We start from the raw sequence: 20,444 nt of genomic DNA, 5'->3' as shown, positions 1-20,444 counted from the left end.
TCGATGCATAGCCTGCGCAAGACTGATAGATTGCGACTCTTGTGGTACGTCGTCTCTGGCTTGGCTGCCTCCAAACTGTCATTCACAATCCCGGCTATTGCAGTCCGCGCAAGTCGTTGTGGGTTCTCACTCGACACGCAAACCTGTGAAGCGAAGGAGGACCACGCCGGGAAGCTTGCGACATCTGCGACTCAATGCAAGAAGGCGACCGCGGTAAGTACCCCGTACTGTCTCTGATTAGTTCGCGTTAATGTTGATGCGTGTACCGTAGATCCATGCCGCACGAGAGTGGTATGTCGCTGCGAGAGCAGATGCGAAATGGACAGGGATAGAGACGCACGTCCTGGATGGCCGCCCCGACAAGGCAGAATCCGGCCGGCATCTCACGTCGACTTGGTTCGCGCACGATGACAACAAGGGCACTGCTGAACACATGACCATCGACACAGCGACGGCTCTCGCTCAAGTGCCGCTAGCCACGGGGGTGAGCTGCTTTGCCCTATGTGCTTTTTCCGACTGACGACATCATCTCCTGCGAAGACGAAAACACTTTGGATTGATAGCGATGCGGAGGGAAAGGCGACAAGCCTTGCGCACAAGTACACGCGGGACCAGGTCGCCGACATATGCAAGGCCGCGCTCGCGGCAGCGCTCAACACGGGCAAGTCAAAGAAGTCGGTGACGAGTGGCTCTTACGCTGTCCAGACGCCTTGGGGGAACCATATCTGTGTGACGGTGTCCAACGCACAGTGCTACCCGGAGAACATCCATGCGACGACGGTGGCACCGGGTGGGAAGTGTTAGGACGGGATGGGTAGGACGAAGAGTAGTGAAATATGTATTTGCATCGTTGCTACCAGAACTCGTAAATCTCCTGGTTGACCGTCTTGTCACCGTGTCTGCTGCTACTGCGCGTGGTTAACCATACCGCACTCCCCCGTTCGGCCTATCAACGGATGTCACACTGAAGTCAATCGTCAATGCAAACATCACACACTAGCAGTACTTTACCTCGTTTCGGGAAGTGTATTGCAAGGATGGAACTGGGGAACTACCTTTTACCTTCCGACAGCTCATTCTTTAGCCTATTTCGTTGCATTCGAGTACGGCCAGTCGCTGCCTTCTCCCACTCGGACTCTCTCATGTAGTACCTGCTGGTAGTATGTCATATTTCAGGGCATGAATCATGGCCACAGCAGCTCTTTTATAATCAATACTATACTAGTTCTATCCACAGAACCATTCCTACTGCGCATGGATCCGACAAAGTGCTTAGCAATTATAACATTAGTCTGGTTCACAAGATGTACCGGCCCAGCACCGTAGCTCGCCCTTAGCGGAGTCACATAACTTGAGCACCTTCACCTCCGACGACGCGCGTGTAATCAATTCTCGGCGCGCAACGCGCTCGACGTCGCCTGAGTTTGTGCTTCTTTTCAAGTTCAGGTCGGTCTCACTTCTCTACTTGTGTAATATGGTATGTACCAGCATCAGCACTGCTTTTGATCTAATCGTACCAAACAGTAAGTAAGTACATGCATGCGTATACGGCGCCTCGGCCCTCTACCCATGACTCTACTCCACTGGCAGGCTAAAATACAGGCTGGGCAGAGAATCACTGCTATCGTATACGGAAACGATCACTGTCTGTCCACCTACAGCTACTTTTTTGACTCTGGACCCCTCTGGCAGTGGCCTCAAAACCACCAACCGCTCGTCTTCTCTCGGGAAGCCATGCTCCAGGAATCGCCTCAGGTCGACCGCGCTTACTGACCCGTCAGCGAAAACAACGACAACCGCGAAGTTATCCCCGGTCTTGCTGAGCCCGCAATACTGTACTGCAGTGCCCTGTACGCCGTGGTTGATCGTCTCCGTCTGCCGCTGGCTGCCCGTCGCGGGGTCGAGGACGACGACGTATCCGAAACGGTCGGACTTTATGCCGTCCCCGTTGTCGTGCTGTCCAAATGCGACAATAACATCCAGAGCAGGAACATATTTGACGGTGTGCACCTGGCCTTCGATGGGCTTAGCGTGCCACCGGATGGTCATGGTCTCCGTGTCGATGGCATAGATCGACGTCTCGCAGGCGGATTGCACAGGGATGACGTCGCCGTTCGCCTCGTAGACAGCCAGCAAAATGGTGCTATCATCGTCCAGAGGCGCGCTGCATGTCGGGTAGATCTCATCGCTGTCCTCGGTCCCGACCTCTAGCTCGAAGCTCGCATCTGGCTCCGGTGAGTTGGGAACGTCGGCCCCGCGCCAGCGCAGGACCTCCATCTTGTCACCCCACGCCTCGGACGACGTCGCGATGATATCGCCGTTTGGTCTGAGGTGGACGGGCAGCAACACGCCTCCGTTTGTGCTCACCCGCTTTTCCTCGCGCGCCCTGAGACGTGAGGGAGGGTGGCCCGGCCGAGGACCCCGCCATCCCGAGGACGTCGCAAAGCAAGGCTGTGGTGAGGTCTTCTTCTGTGGCGACAACGATCTTGCCGCCAGCGTACCACAGGTAATCCTCGGTCAAGGTGCCGTTCAGCTCGAGCCTGCGGATGAGCTGACCGTCGACGAGGCTAAACACGAAGAGCGAAGGTGGAACATTTTCCTGGGCCTGGTCGGCGATGATGACGAGGTTACGGTCGGTGTCGAAGACGGGGTCGAGGTGGTACGCCGGAGGAGGTACGAAGTGGGCGAGGTGCGCTTCGTGCTCGAGGCGCCCGTCTGGACCTTCCGCGCGCCAGATGTCGACGCTGGTTTTGCCGAAGGTGAGTACATAGGACTGGTGAACGTAAAATGCTTCTACGTCGCCGCCGAGGGTCAGGGGCTGGGGGCTAGCTGGAGACATTGATGTGGATCGTGAGTACTTTTGGCTAGAGAACGCACGTCAGTATATTACTGATCATACGCGATCCAATGCATAGTCTCACTCTCGGTCGAAGTCGGGCGAGGTCGAATGGTCGTAGTAGGAGGTGCGATGCAACAGTTTTGAGTTCTTGAGATGCTGTGGCCTCCTTCGAAAACAATAGCTGTACATGTCGTACAGCCTCTTTACTGATCTCATAAACGGGACCGCCCTACCATAGACCCTGGATGGCCCACCGTCCGATGCCTTCTCGAAGTTCTTCGGTGTGTTCGGTTACCGCCACAAGATGCTTCGGTGAGCACTGGATCAAGAGGGGCCTCCTGTGACTTTTGGACGTGGCGAACGCGGGCTACAAGGGTGCAGCACTACAGCAGCCTACGTGTTTGCCTGGATACAATACGGAATTCTTTGGTGGGTCCAAGAAGACAGTTGTCGATTTCTTGAAACGTCTGGAAGTGGCGAACGTTGTGGACGTAGGCCATAGTGGTGCATCGCAGCATCACAGCAGCCGACTCGGATGTAGCATGTCACGATTGCCCTGATCAATCCTAGAGCCCAGGCAGGTAGGGTAGACATGGTGGGCAAGATATGATCCAAATTGTCCGTTCACTGGATACGCCCTATGCTCATACTTGTATTTGGACACTCGGCTCAGAGCTTATCCCAAAGCAAGGCTTACAAGCTCGATCCTCCAGACGCTCAAGATCATTCCTCCTTGTCCGTGTGTGGTATTATCTTGACTAACATACTGCATGTGCAGCACTGGATGGTCCTCTTGATCCACGTATCATCTTCAAGTTCATCTGCCAGGCGCTGTTCGGGCGCTTTGTAACAGCTGAGCGGGCACATTTGGTTGAATGCTCGTATGGACTGTTTACCAACGCTCGCATGTCGAAGCTGTCGATTCCAGATATAAAAGGCAGGACGTAGCTCTGTTCAAAGTCAGGCCGGTCCTCCTTCGCTGCGCGGGCAATCTTGCTCTAGTAACGTACATTCCAACTAAGTTACATTCAACTACTCGTCTATCCTTCTTATTCATCGTCTATTTACCAGCGTATAAATTCTTCTAATCGCACGAACATAACGACTAGTCCCGTATATCCGACATGCGTCCTACTGCGGCTCTCTTCGCTACCCTCACTCTCCTTTGCACTGTCTTCTTGGCGCAGGCCGTCCCGTTTAAACCGTCCCGAAATGATGCCGAAGCCTGCGCAAGACTGACAGAATGCGACTCTTGTGGTACGTCATCACTCTTCCTTTCCCGACGGTTGTGGTTCACAATCCCTGCTATTGCAGTTCACGCGAGTCGTTGCGGTTTCTCCCTTGACACCCAAAGCTGTGCCACGAAGGAAGGCCACCTTGGGAGGCTTGCGACATCTGCGTCTCTATGCAAGAAGGCGACCGCTGTAAGTACCCCGCACTGTCCCTGATCAGATCGCGTCAATGTTAATGCATGTAACGTAGATCATGCCGCACGGGAGTGGTATGTCGTTCCGAGAGCAGATAAGGCATGGGCAGCGATGGAGACGCACGTCCTGGATGGTCGTCCGACAAAGCACAGTCCGGCCGGCATCTTACATCCACTTGGTTCGACCACGTTGATAACAAGGCCACTGCTGCGCACATGACCATCGACGCAGCGACGGCTCTCGCTCGAGTGCCGCTCGGTAAGGGCCGGTGAGCTGCTTCGCTCTCTATGCTTTTCCTGACTGACCCTATCCTCTCCTGTGAAGCCGAAGACACTTTGGATTGATAACGATGCGGAGGGAAAGGCGACCAGCGTTGCGCACAAGTATACGCGGGAACAGGTCGCCGGAATATGCAAGGCGGCGCTCGCGGCGGCGCTCAAAGCGGGCAATTCGAAGGGTTCGGTGACGCACGGTTCCTATGCTGTCAAGACGCCCTGGGGGAATCAAATATGCGTGAAGGTGACCGATCGTCAATGCTACCCGTTGAGGATCGAAGCGACAACGGCAGCACCGGGTACGAATTGCTAGGATCGGGTGGGCCGGACGGAGAGTAGTATTAGTACGATATGTACTTGCTTTGCTGCAAGTGTGATGATTAGGAATACCCTGTGTACCCTTTCTAGTTGCTGCGCATTGTGACGACCTACACGGCACCCGGCGGACTGTCAGAGGCTATACGAACGGTGTTGTCATGATGCTCATACTGGTCTCGCGCTGGCTTGCTAGTCTATACACAATAGGTTGACGACGCCGCGGGCCCGGGCCGCGGCGCCTCTCCACCAGGAGTCACGATTCCCGTGTCTCTGACAGAGCGCTACCGACCAATATTATAATTTACATATCCAAATTGTACCAAACAGTAGGTATATGTTTCGTATGCGCCTCTACCCATGGACTCTACTCCAGGCTAAAATACAGGCTGCGCGGAGAGTTGTAGACGGACATGATCACTGTCTGCCCAACTACAGCTACTTCCTTAGCTCTGGACCCCTCTGGCAGCGACAGTCGCCTCGAAAATAACAACCGCTCGCCTTCTCTCAGGAAGCCATGCTCCAGGAATCGCCTCAGGTCGACGGTGCACACTGACCCATCAGCGAAGACAACAACGACCGCGAAGTTGTCCCCGGTTTGACTGAGCCCGCAGTATTCTACGGCAGTGCCCTGCACGTTGTAGTTGATCGTCTCCGTCTGCCGCTGGCTGCCCGTCGCAGGGTCGAGGATGACGACGTATTCGAACTTGTCGACCTTGTCGCCGTCTCCGTTGTTGTGCCGTCCAAATGCGACGACAACATCCAGCGTGGCGAAGTATCGAACGGTGTGCACCCAGCCTCCGATGGGCTTAGCGTGCCACCGGATGGTCATGGTCTCCGTGTCGATGGCATAGATCAACGTCTGGCAGGCGGATTGCACCGGGAGGACGTTACCGTCTGCCTCGTACACGGCCAGCAAGAAGGTGTTCTCGTCCAGCGGCGCGCTGCATGTCGGGTAGATCTGATCGCCGTCCTCGACCCCGACCTCGAGCGTGAAGCTCGTGTCTGGCTCCGGTGAGTTGGGAACGTCGGCCCCGCGCCAGCGCAGGACCTCCATTTTGTCACCCCACGCCTCGGACGATGTCGCGATGATATCGCCGTTCGGCCTGAGGTGGACGGGCAGCAACACGCCTCCGTTCGTGTTCACCCGCTTCTCCTCGCGCGCCCTGAGACGTGAGGGGAGGGTAGCCCGGCCGAGGACCCCGCCGTCGCCGAGGACGTCGCAGAGCAAGGCTGTGGTGAGGTCTTCTTCTATGGCGACAACGACCTTACCGTCAGCGTACCACAGTTGATCCTCGGTCAAGGTGCCGTGCAGCTCGATCTTGCGGATGAGATGACCGTCGACGAGGCTGAACACGAAGAGCGAGGGTGGGTCATTTTCCTGAGTCTGATCGGCGATGACGATGAGGTTACGTTCGATGTCGAAGACAGGTTCGAGGTGATACGCCGCAGGTTGTACGAAGTGAGCGAGGCGCGCTACGTGCTCGAGACGTCCGTGTGGGCCTCCCGCGCGCCAGACATCGACGCTGGTTTTGCCGAAGGTGAGTACATAGGATTGGTGGACGTAGAATGTCGCTACGTCGCCGTCGAGAGTCAAAGGCTGGGGAGACATCGAGGTGGATGATGGTGAGTACTGTTGCCTGGACATAGCCCGTCAGCATACTGATCATACGCGGACCAATGTAGAGTCTCACTTTCTGGTCTCACTCTCTGTGGAAGTCGGACAAGATCGAATGATCGTAGCAGGAGGTGCGATGTATCACTTTTGAGCCCTCGAGATGCTGTGGCTTCCTTTGAGAACAATAACCGTTCAAGTCGCACAGCCCCTTTCCTGATCTCATGATCTGGACCGCCCTATAGGCAGCCGTGCCTCTGGAATGATGGGCGGCCCACCGTCCGATGCCTTCTTGAAGTTCTTCGGGGTGTTCGGATACTGTTACAAGATGCTTCGGTGAGTACTGGATCAAGAAGGGCCTCCCGAGACCTTTGAACGCGGCGAACGCGGGTAAAGATGCAGCACTACAGCAGCCTACGTGTTCGCCTGGGTATCATACGGAATGCCTTGGTGGGCGCCGGTAACTTACAAGAAGACGGTTGTCGACTTCTTGAAACGTCTGGACGCGGCGAACGTTGTGGACGTGGGCCATAGTGCTTCAGCACAGCAGCCGACTCGGACGTCGCATGTCACGATATCTGCTTAGACCAATCCTAGAGCGCAGGCAGACAGGGTAGACCTTGCGGGCAAGATATGAACCAAATTGCCTGTTCATTGGATACGGGCGCCCTATGTTCATCTTTGTATTCGGGCACTTGGCTCAGCTTATCCCAAAGAGCAAGGCTTACAAGTTCAAAACCCCGGACGCTCAAGGTGATTACTCTCGGTCCGTGTGGTATTATTTCGACTGACATGCTGCATATGCAGCACTGAATGATCCTCCAGGTCACGTATCATCTTAATCCGCCAGGGCGCTGCTCGAGCGCTGTGTAACGTTCCGCCGCCCACCTAGAGAGCTGATCGGGCACAATAGGTTGAACGCTCGCTGGTCAAGGCTGACGGTTGCCAGATATAAAAGGCAAGACGTAGCTCTGTTCAAAGCCAGGCCGGTCCTCCTTCACGCATGCAGCCTTGCTCTAACGTACATTCAACTACTAATCCATCCTTCTTGTCTACCGTCCACTCACCAGCGTAGAAATTCCGCTTACCGCACGAACGTAACGACCAGTACTGTACATCCGCCATGCGTCCTACTACTGCTCTCCTCGCTACCCTCACTCTCCTTTGCACTGTCTTCTTGGCGCAGGCCGTTCCGCTTACACCCTCCCGAAACGGTGCCGAAACCTGCGCAAGCCTGAGTTGCGACTCTTGTGGTACGTCATGACTCTCTTGGTTGCGCGAAGCTTGTCATTCACAAAAACCTGCTATTGCAGTCCACGCGAGTCGCTGTGGGTTCTCCCTTGACACGCAAAGCTGTACCGCGAAGGAAGGCCACGCTGGGAGGCTTGCAACATCTACGACTCAGTGCAAGAAAGCGATCGCCGTAAGTACCGACACTGTCCCTGCTCAGATCGCATCAATGTTGATGCATGTACCATAGATCCATGCCGCACGCGAGTGGTATGTCGCTGCGAGAGCAGATGCGAAATGGACAGGGATAGAGACGCACGTCCTGGATGGCCGCCCCGACAAGGCAGACTCCGGCCGGCATCTCACGTCGACTTGGTTCGCGCACGATGACAACAAGGGCACTGCTGAGCACCTGAACATCGACGCAGCGACGGGTCTCGCCAACGTACCGCGCTCCAAGGGGGTGAGCTGTTTCGCCCTATATGCTTTTCCCGACTGACCCTATCCTCTCCTGTGAAGTTGAAGCCGAAGACACTCTGGATTGATAGCGATGCGGAGGGAAAGGCGACAAGCATTGCGCACAAGTACACGCGGAGCCAGGTTGCCAGCATATGCAAGGTCGCGCTCGCCGCGGCGCTCGACACGGGCAAGAAGAAGGATCACGTGACGAATGGTTCTTGGGCTGTTCAGACGCCCTGGGGGAACCAAATCTGCGTGACGGTGTCCGGCGAACAGTGCTACCCGGCGAACATCCATGCGACGACGGCAGCACCGGGTCAGCGGTGCTAGTACTATGTAGGACGGGGTGGGCTGGACGGAAGAGTAGCAGACATTGAGATATGTATTTGCATTGGTGCAAACGTGATGACTTGAAAATGTCCTAAGTGACCTTCTCCAGATGCTGCGCATTGTGAGGATCTACCCGGTATCAGCAAACGAGAGGCCATTCGAACATCGAATGAGGAGGAGGGATTACTTAGTTACTAGTTATACTCCGTGACGGCAGTGACTCGGCTCGAACTAGACCGACGTAGTACACGTACCGGGTGTGGAGCCGGTCTCTCTGTTCCTCTCGCAGAACTATGTAGGCTGCACCCAAGGCTCATGCAGTCGTACGGACGAAGGCCTTCGTGTAGCCTGCGTCGGCCTGAGCGACACGGCTCTGCACGGCAGACTCGCATATTAGTCATATACATACGCACTACGAACGGAGAACTGCAGTTTCTTGTACTTAAGTGACAATGTGGTACATACCTCCGATGAGCTGAGATGACGATAATGCCACCCCTAATTTTATCGTCGTGTCATCGCGTCGACTGACAAGCGAATTTGCCTCGTGGTGTTGCCAGCGGACTAACAGTAAGTACTGTATGTAGATACTTAATGCCAAGGAGGCGTGGGGAAGAATTCTTGACGCAGAGGTTGTGTTCTAGCGTTGAATTTGACAATTGAGGTCGACTATTCATCTTGAGTCTGAAATGATGATGAAGTGTTGCATATGTACTTACACTAGCAAAAACCCGTGCATTGCACAGGATGCAGTTCACAGCTCATGACGTGGAGTTCAGAAGGAAGTATGTATGTACATAGATTTTGAGGCGGAAGATGAGGATGCCCCTCGCAGACATGGCGGTAGTCTTGTCGCAAAGTCCCGGGCGTCCGGAAGGGGTCTGCAGGGTGGTGGTGGGTCAATACAACTCTGCTTATCTCACGCAACATACCATAATAATGTACACTGTAATCACGGTAACTATTTTCTCTATTGCGCGAATCTATACGGCCTGAGCTGCAGTGAACACGGTGGCGCGACGCGGTCACCACTAACTTCGTCGTAACTTCACCACTGGTGTTGGCGGTGGACTGCGGGTTGGCCTACCTCAGTACTTGGTACCTGCGCGACTTTGGGCTCGTTATCAGCACCTGCCGTCCTCGCCGTCCTCCTCGCTCGCGCTTGCCCGCCCCCGTTCCTCACGCGCCGTCCCACCTGCTCACCGCTGTACGCGCACCCACGGCGTGCTCGTCCGACGCTCGTCGGCTGCGCTTGCACGCGGGTCACTGGCCCTGCGCGCTCGTAGTCGGCGTGTTGCGTACGCCCCGACCCTGCTCACGGTCGCCGTCTGGCATCTTTCACTCACGCGCGCGGGCGTCGGTCGTACCTGCAAACTGGGCATTTGCCCGGTGCGCTCGTGGTCGGCGTGTGTGTCGTCGCCCATGCTTGTGCCCGTATGCCCTCCTGTCTCCCCGCCCGCCGTCCCGCTTCCCCGCCTGCGTGCGTGCCTGCGTATGTGGTCGCCGGCCGTCTCTGCGTGCTGGGCATTGGCCCAGCGCGTTCGCCGTCGCCGTGCGCTGTCTGCTATGCTGTCGTCTGCCGGTCCGCGCGCCCGCGCGCTCGCCTGCTCGTTGCCCGTCCGCTCGCATTGCGTGCGTTCGTCGGCCAGGGCATCCTCCCAACACGCCCGCGGCCTGCGTGTGTGTCGCGCTGCGTGAGGACGCACCTCAGGCTGTGCCAGCCTACCTGTTCTCCTGCCCGTCCGCTCACCGACTTGCCCATCGACTTGCTCATTCGCCGGCTTGCCCGTCCTGCATTCGTCGGCCGCGTCTGCGTGTTGTGGCGCAGCGCGCTCGCGGTCGTCGTGTGTGCCGTCGTGCTGCATGACGCCGCGATCTGTGCTGACCCGACCGCTTGCTTCGCGCAACCACCCGCTTGCTCACTCACCTGCTCGTCTCACAAATCCTTCCGTACGGTCGTCCGCCCATCCGCCTGTCCGCTTGCTCGCTCGTACCCCGCTCTTGTGTCCGCTCGCCCGCCCATTTGCGTGGTGTGTGCGTTGACCGTTCGTCGGCCGTGTGTTCGTGGTGGGCATTCGCCCTGCGCGCTCGCGGTTGGCGTGCTCTGCGCGCCCCCTGCCCCACGCCTGTGTTAGCTTGCTAGCTCGCGTGCAGTTGTACTTACCTTCGCCAGTGTCATACACTCGCCACGCGTTCGTCGGCCGCGTCTGCATGCTGGGCACTTGCCTTGCGTGCCCGTGCTCGTCGTGCTCAGCGTCGAGCCTTCGATGTGCTTCGTGGTGCCGCTGCTGTCGGGCTCGTAGTGGTGCTCTAGCACGCCCGAGCCAAGCCCGAGGACCGTCGCGATGTTGAGGGGGAGTTCCTCGCAGCCAGAGGGAGAGGGATGCGATGGAAGCAGACGATGAAGACGGCCCTCGCGCTCACCCCGTCGCGCGGTCATGTGCAAGGCAGTGTTCAAGTCCGTGGGAAGCGCATTGCGTCATACGTCGGACGCGTCCACCAATCAGAATGCTCACTTATGTGGAGCGTTTATGTCGCGGTGGGGACCGCGTTCTCGTTTATGAAAGAGAAGATGAAAGAGAAGATGAAAGAGAAGATACGGCCAGGCTATCCTTCGCATTCACTACATCTCGTCCAACGTTAGAACACACGCCCATCCAGCACTGACCTTCACGATGGATCCCTAATCAACGTTTGCATCACGCTCAACCTAGTTATACGCACAGCTGAGTGCGCGGGGAGACGAACCGGACGGCAGGCATCGGTGTCCGAGCCTGTCTCTCTCATCTCCGCACCGCAGAGCGTGTGGAGCGATTATACCGAAGATACGATGGTGTCGATGTCAAATGGGGTGGTCGCGTATTCTACGGCAACCGGCGCTCGACTCGGAGGAGATAAACAGGGTATGACGAGGATGGGTATTGACCAGATATGAGGGTCCGGACGTTCCTCGTCATGCAGGGGAGTTTTAGGTTTGACTCGCGACCGCACAGTGCAAGTTGTAGCTGATGTCTTGATATGTATGTGGCTATAGTAAGTGGACTGGTGCGACGCATGCTATGCAGAGACATTTTAACACCCTTCGCTGGCAATGGAAATACGACATTGACTCTCGCGCATTCTCTTCCTCTGTTCAATACCCTGCGCAGCCTCGATCCCACGTCTATGTGGTTCTCTTTGATCATCGAAAAACATTCATTGAACAAGCTCAAGGTTCGGATACGCCTGCCTCCCACGCGCTTAGCCGAATCAAGTGCACTGCATCTAAGACTGGTCCTCCGTATGTGTTTCTCGGGTACTCGTCGCTTACTGAGCATGAGTATTGCGGGCACCGCCTTTCACAGGATCTGGGCCATGGAGGACTATTGCGGCATTGGCTGCGAGATCCTCGACTTCGCGGTGTCCACTGAAGGCCCAGAACTGCTTCCTCGAAAATTGTGTATTCATGTTCGACTCTTCTATAGGTACCGGCGAGCTTCGTGGTATCGGTTAATATACACATATCTTCTGTGGCGACCTTTGTTGTCCCTGCTCTCTCCCCTTCGTCCGACTTCGAGTCTGCGCAGCGCGAACCAAAAGCCACTGAGAGTCATTACGAGGTACATCTCCGTTTTCGCCAACGAAGATTGTTACTGAATCCCCGCTTTTCTTTTAGTGTCGCGAGCCTAAACGGTTGTAAGCCCGGTGAACGTGAAGTATCGGATGATTTCACGCTACGGCGACATATTTCCATCCATGAAGACATCAAATAATCTAGCATTGTGCGATCGACGAGTTGAACCCACCAAAGCCAGTGCATACACTGATCGTCCTAGGAACCCGCAATGATACGAACGTCGTGGAGACAGGGTCAGCTGGATGCACCGGCGTTAGGCACACATGTATGTCGCGACCCTAGCACACAGAGACGCAGTGGAGTTCGCCGCGACTGGGGTGAGGATTGGATGAACCGAGTGAGTGAGCTGGCAGCGACCTCTGTATGCATAGACTCGCCTTCGGCCACATAGTATGATCCGCAAACAGAGGGCGTTCGTCGCAATACATAGGTGTGTGAAGCGGTGGGCCGCCGTGGATCATAAGGCCGGCAAAAGGAGCAGAATTGTTCGCTCGCAGGCTGGGTTGTGGTACAGGTGGAACGGTTGGATTGGGATAATGTTCGGGAAAGTTGAGTATAACGCTCGATCGCGCGGCGGGAATGGGGTGGGATACAGTGTCTCTTGCTCGACATTCTGCCTCGAATGACGAATGACCCTGTTGTCCCGCCGGCGGCCAGCCAATGCTACTACCCGCTTCAGTTAATGCATGCTCCATGACACAGATTCTCTAGAGGGTAGGGCTAACTGACGAGGCAGTGGATGGGCACGACGACTCTACTGGGCGCGAGAAGAGCAAAGGTGTGTAACTCGATTTTGATGGCGAGGCATGCTTCTGGATTCCTCAATTTGTTAGACTGGTTATGTCGAGAACAACGGCTATGAGAGGACAGACTCGATTTGGATTCGATGGGCCGGCTCGGACCGTGGACGGAGGAGGAGGAGGGATCGCGATGCGGCACATGACTGGATCTCCGTCTTGCCCTCATGGGAGATGTGTGGGAGGTATGTACTATATTGTTAGAAGAAACTGCGGTTCTCCGTTCGCAGCGCGCATGCGTATGCATGTCTACTACGCGAGTCTTGCAAGCCTGAGCAGAGCCCTGCCGCCCGTGCCGATGCAAAGTACGCGAAGGCCCGCATCCGTACGACTGCATGAACCTTGGGTGCGGCCTAGTTCTGCGATAGGAACGGAGAGACCGGCTGAGCGAAGGTGAGGCAAGCGCGGCGGTCGTAGCATTGCAGCGCTCACCCGTTACGCTGGTCTTGGTTTCGAGCCGGGTCACTGCCGTAGTACTACTGATAGTAACTACTCTCCTCCTCCGCTCAATGTTACAGTACTCGAGTCATACTGCACCCTACTGCGTGTGAACTAACCTGGCAAGCCAGCGCGAGACCAGTCTGAGCACCATGACAACACCGTTCGAATGACTTCTCGTTGTCGGATAGTCCGGGCACCGGGTAGATCCTCACAATGCGCAGCAGCTAGAGAACGCCACTCAGAATATTCGTAAATCATTACGGTTGCAACAATGCAAGTAATGCTACTCTTCCGTCTCCGGCCCAACCCATCTCACCCCAACCCACCCCATCCTAGCACTTCTCACCGGGTGCCGCCGCCGTCGCATCGGTCGTCGCTGGGTAGCACTGTACGTTGGACACCGTCACGCAGATGTGGTTCCCCCAGGGCGTCTGGACAGCGTAAGAGCCACTCGTCACCGACTCCGTCGACTTGCCCGTGTTGAGCCCCGCCACGAGCGCGGCCTTGCATATGTTGGCGACCTGATTCCGCGTATACTTGTGTGCAATATGTGTCGCCTTTCCCTCCGCATCACTATCAATCCAAAGTGTCTTCTTCTTCACAGGCACATGAGCGAGACCCGTCGCTGCATTGATAATCATGTGCGCAGAAGTGCCCTTGTTATCAGCGTGGTCGAACCAAGTGGACGTGAGATGTCGGCCGGAATCTGCCTTGTCGGGGCGGCCATCCAGGGTGTGCGCCTTGATTTGTGTCCATACCACATCTGCTTTCGCAGCGACACTCCACTCTCGTGCGGCATGGATCTGTGGTACATACATCAACATCACGCCGCGATCTGATCAGGGACAGTGCTGGGTACTTACAGCGGTCGCCTTCTTGCATTGAGTCACAGATGTTGCAAGCCTCCCAGCGTGGGCTTCCTTCGCTTCACAGCTTTGTGTGTCAAGTGAGAATTCACAACGGCTCGCGCGGACTGCAATAGCAAGGATTGTGAATGACAGCTTGGAGGTAGTCAATAGACAACGTACCATAAGAGTCGCAATCCGTGAGGCTTACGCAGGTTTCAGCATCGTTCCGGGAGACTGTAAGCGGGACGGCCTGCGCCAAGAAGACAGTCCAAAGGAGTGTGAGGGTAGCGAGGAGAGCAGCAGTAAGACGCATGGCGGATGTACTGGTCGTTATGTTCGTGCGATAAGAGGAGTTCCTACGCTGGTAAGCAGACGGTAAATCAGAAGGATGTATAAGTAGTTGAATGTACGTTAGAGCAAGGCTGCACGCGTGAAGGAGGACCGGCCTGACTTGAACAGAACCACGTCCTGCCTTTTATATCTGGCAACCGTCAGCCTTGACATGCGAGCGTCGGTGTACACTCCATGCGAGCGTTCAACCAAATATGCCCGGTCAGCTCTCCAGGTGAGCGGTTGGACGTTACAAAGCGCCCGAACAGCGCCCTAGCAGATTATGATACATGGTTCGGAGTATCATCCAGTGCTGCTCATGCAGCATGTTAGTCACAATAATACAAGGAGTACTCACCGTCCGGAGCTTTGAACTTGTAAGCCCCGCTTTGGGATAAGCTCTGAGCCAGGTGTTGTCTGCCTGTGCTCTAGGATTGATCAACGCAATCGTGACATGCGACGTCCGAGCCAGCTGCCGTGCTGCAGCACTATGGCTCACGTCCACAACGTTCACCGCATGCAGACGTTCCAAGAAGTCGACAACCGGTGTCTTCGAACCCGCGCCTACCAAAGCATTCCATATTATACCCAGATGAGCACGTAGGCTGTTGTAGCGCTACACCTTTGAGCCCCGCGTTCGCCGCGTCCAAACGTCTCAGGAGGCCCTTCACGATCCAGTGATCACCGAATCATCTTGTAACGGTATCCGAACATCTCGAAGAACTTCAAGAAGGCATCGGCGGACGGTGGGGCGGTCCCAATCATGAAATCAGGAAAGGGGCTGTGTGACGTGAATAGCTATTGTAGCCTTAGGAGGCCACAGCATCTCGAGGGCTCAAAAGTGGTACATCGCACCTCCAGTTCATTCACATTGCCCGACTTCCACAGAGAGTGAGACGCTACATTGGATCGCGTATGATCAGTACACTGACGTGCATTCTCTAGCCAAAAGTACCCACCATCCGCCTCAATGTCTCCAGCTAACACCCAGCCGCTGACCCTCAATGGCGACGTAGAGGCGTTCTACGTTCACCGGTCCTATGTACTCGCCTTCGGCAAAACCAGCGTCGATGTCTGGCGCGCGGGAGGCCCACACGAGCGTCTCGAGCACGTAGCGCGCCTCGCCCAATTCGTACGGCCTCCGCCGTATCACCTCGACCCCGTATTCGACACCGACCGTGACCTCATCATCATCGCCGAACAGGCTCAGGAAAACGTCCCACCCTCACTCTTCGTGTTCAGCCTCGCCGACGGTCAGCTCATCCGCAGGCTCGAGTTGTACGGCACCTTGACCGAGGATTACCTGTGGTACGCTGACGGCAAGGTCGTTGTCGCTACAGAAGAAGAACTTACCACAGCCTTGCTTTGCGACGTCCTCGGCGACGGCGGGATCCTCGGCCGGGCCATCCTCCCCCCACGTCTCAGGGCGCGCGAGGAGAAGCGGGTGAGCACGAACGGAGGCGTGTTGCTGCCCGTCCACGTCAGCCCGAACGGCGACATCATTGCGACGTCGTCCGAATCATGGGGTGACAAGATGGAGGTCCTGCGCTGGCGCGGGGCCGAGGTTCCCAACTCACCGGAGCCAGACACGAGCTTCACACTCGAGGTCGGGGTCGAAGACGGCGATCAGATCTACCCGACTTGCAGCGCGCCCGTGGACGAGAACACATTCCTGCTAGCCGTTTACGAGGCCGACGGTAGCGGGCTCCCGGTGCAATCCGCCTGCCAGACGTCGATCTATGCCATTGACGCGGAGACCATGACCATCCGGTGGCACGCTGAGCCTATCGGAGGCTGGGTACACACCGTTCGATATGTCGCTGCGCTGGACATTGTCGTGGCGTTTGGACGGCACGACAACGGGGACGGCATACAGTCCGACAAGTTCGGATACGTCGTTGTCCTCGAGCCCGCGACGGGCAGCAAGCGACAGACGGAGACGATCAACCACAACGTGCAGGGCACTGCAATAGAGTATTGCGGGCTCAGTCAAATCGGGGATAGCTTCGCCGTCGTCGTCGTCTTCGCTGATGGGTCAGTATGTGCCGTCGACCTGAGGCGATTCCTGGAGCATGGCTTCCTGAGAGAAGGCGAGCGGTTGGTGGTTTCGAGGCGACTGCCTCTGCCAGAGGGGTCCAGAGTCAAGGAAGTAGTTGTAGGTGGGCAGACAGTGATCATTTCCGTCTACAACTCTTCGCACAGCCTGTACTTCAGCCTGGAGTAGAGTCCATGGGTAGGGCCGAGGTGCACACGAAACGTCCTCCTCCTGTTGCGTACAAAATATGTAAAGTACTTAAAATTAACCAGTAGCCTCCTGTCACAGTCACGGGGATTGTGACTCTTGGTGGAGAGGCGCTTAATAGTAATAGAGGCGCGTCGACGGTTCGTCGATCGACTCAACCTGCATCCAACCTGCATCGCACTAGGTACATATACGTGGAAATGAAGTTCAGCCAAAGAAAAATATTTCCACGAATGTTGCATTTGCTCAAGCCTGAGCGAGTTCATCATAGCGTCACGGTGCCGCAAATCCCCTTGGATCAGCTTTGGGACGCGGTCATGTGCGCGCGGCCCTTTACGTACGGCGACTAGCGCGCCCTTTATGTCACTCCCACTCGCGCGGCCGACTCCCTCTTGCTCTGTATCATACACCCACCATGTCCGACATCGACCTCGACGACCCTTTCGCAATGAGCTCAGGCTCCTCACCTTCCCCATCACCTCCATCGTCGCCCGCACTAGGACCCGTCGACTCTTCTCCGCCCTCGTCGCCTAGCATGAGCCCAATCACCAGGCCACTCCGCGGATTTCCAGGCCCATCGGATCCATATGCAGGCTCAAACAAGTGGACACGACGTCCAAGGCAATACGATTCTGAACGTCGCGTGAAGCTGCTGGGATGGGACCCCACTAAGGCGTCACTGGAGCGCGACAAGTGCGCACGCGACCGTCCTCACCCGACGCCTCACGGTCTTGAGACACCAGCATGGGTGACAAACGACTGTCGGCTCACCTATTGGCCCGACGGCTGCTGTAACAGTCTTTCCACACCATATCCTGCGCTCCGATCCCACTCGTCCCAACAGATCGCTAGACAGACGCTATCGCGTCCCCAACCGTCTTCTCCTTCTCTCTTCACTTGATGCGCCTCTCGTTCCATCTCCTCCACGTCCGGTATGCAAAACGTCCAGCGCATGACGCCCTCCTCTTGGAAGCACATCCGCTTCGCGAGTTTGATTGATGCCTTGTTATGCGGGTGCGCCGACCAGCGCACACGGCGGAAGCCCAACCCAGGAGGAGAGGCCGCCGGCGATTGCAAGCAGTAGCGCAGGAGAAGGCCGAGCGCAGTGCGCGCGACGTGCGTGCTCTGGAACGCGGGAAAGACGACGACGAGTCCGATCTCCGTGTTCTTGTGCTGCTTAGACGTGTTGATGAGGGCCATCACGCCCGCGAGCGTACCGTCCTCCGAATTCGCGGGTGAGTCCCCTCCCGGTCCATCTGGTCCACGCGTCCGGTCGAAGATGGCGAATGCACAGTTATCCGGGTGTCGTCGGATGTTCTCGACGACGGAGAGGAAATGCGCGAGGGTATCAGGACAGTAGGGATAGTACCGGAAGAGTTCACGCGCCCGTGGGCCGACGTGCTCCCAGAGCGTGCGGGCGTGCAAGGTTGGTACGAACGGCGTAAGACGGACAGTCGGACATGCGAGCGTATCGAGGTGCAGCGGAAATGAGAAGTTGATGTCGTACGGCTCCTTGGAGGCGAGGACGCTGTCAGGGTCAGGATAAGCGGTTGCAGGTGGCGGGGCGAAGTTGTTCACGAATGCCGGGGACATGGTCTTGATCCTCGCTACGTTGTCCGGGTGTTTGTGTGGGCGAATGCGGCGGAGAGGAACCCATTCTTGACAGAGACATATCGCGTCGAGTCAGACTGACCAGGGCGCATTCAGTCATGATGGAGATGAGGACCGCCGTCACGAATCACGATGCTGCCGGCGGGAGCGCGCCATGTCACATATCCCGTGACCGTGACAGAGAGCTATGCGCCTTGAGCTTGACCTCTACCATTGTACCAAAACTCTACCGTGACTCGAGGCTAAAGTACAGGCTGCGCGGAGACTCGCTGCCGTCGTCGACGGAAATGATCACTGTCTGCCCAGCTATGGCTACTTCCTTGACGCCAGATCCCTCGGGCAGAATTCTCGAAACCACCAATCGTTTGCCTTCTCTCGGGAACCCATGCTCCAGGAAACGCTTCAGGTCGACCGCGCATACGGACCCATCAGCGAAGACAACAACGACCGCGAGGTTATCCCCGGTCTCGCTGAGCCCGCAATACTCTACTGCAGTGCCTTGCACGCCGTGGTTGATCGTTTCCGCCTGCCGCTGGCTGCCCGTCGCACGGTCGAGGACGACGACGTATCCGAACTTATCGGATTTTATGCCGTCCCCGTTGTCGTGCCGTCCAAATGCGACGATAACATCCAGAGCAGCAACATATTTAACGGTGTGCACCCAGCCTTCGATGGGCTTAGCGTGCCACCGGATGGTCATGGTCTCCGTGTCGATAGCATAGATCGACGTCTGGCAGGCGGATTGCACCGGGAGGACGTTACCGTCTGCCTCGTAGACGGCCAGCAAGAAGGTGTTCGCGTCCAGGGGCGCACTGCATGTCGGGTAAATCTGATCGCCATCTTCGACCCCGACCTCGAGCGTGAAGCTGGCGTCTGGCTCCGGTGAGTTGGGAACGTCGGCCCCGCGCCAGCGCAGGACCTCCATCTTGTCACCCCATGATTCGGACGACGTCGCGATGATATCGCCGTTCGGTCTGACGTGGACGGGCAGCAGCACGCCTCCGTTCGTGCTCACCCGCTTCTCCTCGCGCGCCCTGAGACGTGAGGGGAGAGTGGCCCGGCCGAGGACCCCGCCGTCGCCGAGGACGTCACAGAGCAAGGCTGTGGTGAGTTCCTCTTCTATGGCGACAACGACCTTGCCGTCAGCGTACCACAGGTAATCCTCGGTCAAGGTGCCGTACAACTCGAGCCTGCGGATGAGCTGACCATCGACGAGGCTGAACACGAGGAGCGAGGGTGGGATATTTTCCTCAGCCTGATCGGCGATGATGATGAGGTCACGGTCGGTGTCGAAGACGGGGTCGAGGTGATACGGCGGAGGCTGTACGAACTGGGCGAGGTGCGCTACGTGCTCGAGACGCTCATGTGGTCCTTCCGCGCGCCAGACATTGACGCTGGTTTTGCCGAAGGTGAGTACATAGGACTGGTGGACGTAGTACGCCTCTACGTCGTCGTCGAGGGCCAGGGGCTGGGGGTTGGCTGGACACATTGAAGCGGATGGTGGGTACTTTTGGCTAGAGAACGCACGTCAGTGTGCTGATCACACGCTATTCAATGTAGCGTCTCACTCTCTGTGGAAGCCGGGCAAGGTCGAAGATCGTAGCAGGAGGTGCGATGTAACACTTTTGAGCCCTCGAGATGCTGTGACCTCCTTTGAACGAAAACAATAGCCGTGCATGTCGCACAGCCCCTTTCCTGATCTCATGATCGGGACCGCCCCACCGTCCGATGCCTTCCTGAAGTTCTTCGGGGTGTTCGGATACCGTTACAAGATGCTTCGGTGAGCACTGGATCAAGAGGCGCCTCCTGAGACGTTTGGACGCGGCGAACGCGGGGTCAAAAGGTGTGGCACTACAACAGTGTACGTGTTCGCCTGGGTATGATACGGAACGCTTTGGTGGGCGCGGGCTCGAAGACGCCAGTTGTCGACTTCTTGAAACGTCTGGATGCGGCGAACGTTATGAACGTGGGCTATAGTGCTGCAGCACAGCAGCCGACTCGTCGACAGGGTAGACATGGTGGGCAAAATATGATCCAGACTGTCCATTCACTGGATATGCCCTATGCTC

General features: G+C 56.7%; 6 protein-coding genes across 6 annotated transcripts; 2 read left to right on the top strand and 4 right to left on the bottom strand.

Annotated features, from left to right (window-relative positions):
* Positions 1 to 286: 286 nt before the first annotated feature.
* On the bottom strand, positions 287 to 659 carry B0H18DRAFT_989074 (uncharacterized protein; the record flags this gene model as incomplete). The annotated part of the gene is made up of 1 exon (XM_048044942.1): positions 287 to 659. A coding segment is annotated over one exon (261 nt), but the record flags the coding sequence as incomplete, so codon positions are not given.
* A 3,304-nt stretch (positions 660 to 3,963) lies between these two features.
* Positions 3,964 to 4,854, top strand: B0H18DRAFT_952621 (uncharacterized protein; the record flags this gene model as incomplete). Its single annotated transcript, XM_048042134.1, has 4 exons — positions 3,964 to 4,096; positions 4,154 to 4,263; positions 4,498 to 4,524; positions 4,591 to 4,854. 4 exons carry the CDS (start codon positions 3,964 to 3,966, stop codon positions 4,852 to 4,854), a joined length of 534 nt encoding a protein of 177 aa, XP_047897038.1.
* Positions 4,855 to 7,346: 2,492 nt separating this feature from the next.
* B0H18DRAFT_989048 (uncharacterized protein) lies at positions 7,347 to 8,603 on the bottom strand. The gene is made up of 4 exons (XM_048044941.1): positions 8,221 to 8,603; positions 7,952 to 8,164; positions 7,785 to 7,894; positions 7,347 to 7,724 (listed from the first exon to the last, which is right to left on the bottom strand). The coding sequence occupies exons 1-4, from the start codon at positions 8,455 to 8,457 to the stop codon at positions 7,556 to 7,558; spliced, it is 729 nt and encodes a 242-aa protein (XP_047897037.1). The 5' UTR covers positions 8,458 to 8,603; the 3' UTR covers positions 7,347 to 7,555.
* A 1,128-nt stretch (positions 8,604 to 9,731) lies between these two features.
* Positions 9,732 to 10,713, top strand: B0H18DRAFT_72681 (uncharacterized protein). The gene has a single exon (XM_048039222.1). It carries the CDS (start codon positions 9,927 to 9,929, stop codon positions 10,623 to 10,625), a length of 699 nt encoding a protein of 232 aa, XP_047897036.1. The 5' UTR covers positions 9,732 to 9,926; the 3' UTR covers positions 10,626 to 10,713.
* A 2,963-nt stretch (positions 10,714 to 13,676) lies between these two features.
* B0H18DRAFT_952619 (uncharacterized protein) lies at positions 13,677 to 14,505 on the bottom strand (the record flags this gene model as incomplete). The annotated part of the gene is made up of 3 exons (XM_048042133.1): positions 13,677 to 14,147; positions 14,208 to 14,317; positions 14,373 to 14,505. 3 exons carry the CDS (start codon positions 14,503 to 14,505, stop codon positions 13,677 to 13,679), a joined length of 714 nt encoding a protein of 237 aa, XP_047897035.1.
* Positions 14,506 to 17,484: 2,979 nt separating this feature from the next.
* On the bottom strand, positions 17,485 to 18,096 carry B0H18DRAFT_989016 (uncharacterized protein). The gene has a single exon (XM_048044940.1). The coding sequence runs from the start codon at positions 17,962 to 17,964 to the stop codon at positions 17,536 to 17,538; it is 429 nt and encodes a 142-aa protein (XP_047897034.1). The 5' UTR covers positions 17,965 to 18,096; the 3' UTR covers positions 17,485 to 17,535.
* Positions 18,097 to 20,444: the final 2,348 nt, after the last annotated feature.

This window comes from Fomitopsis serialis (genome assembly GCF_022376445.1).
Source record: "Fomitopsis serialis strain Sig1Antser10 chromosome Unknown B0H18scaffold_12, whole genome shotgun sequence".
Lineage (NCBI taxonomy): Eukaryota > Fungi > Basidiomycota > Agaricomycetes > Polyporales > Fomitopsidaceae > Fomitopsis > Fomitopsis serialis.
Note: the sequence above shows the minus strand (reverse complement) of the source record. Positions and strands in the feature narration are given on the sequence as shown.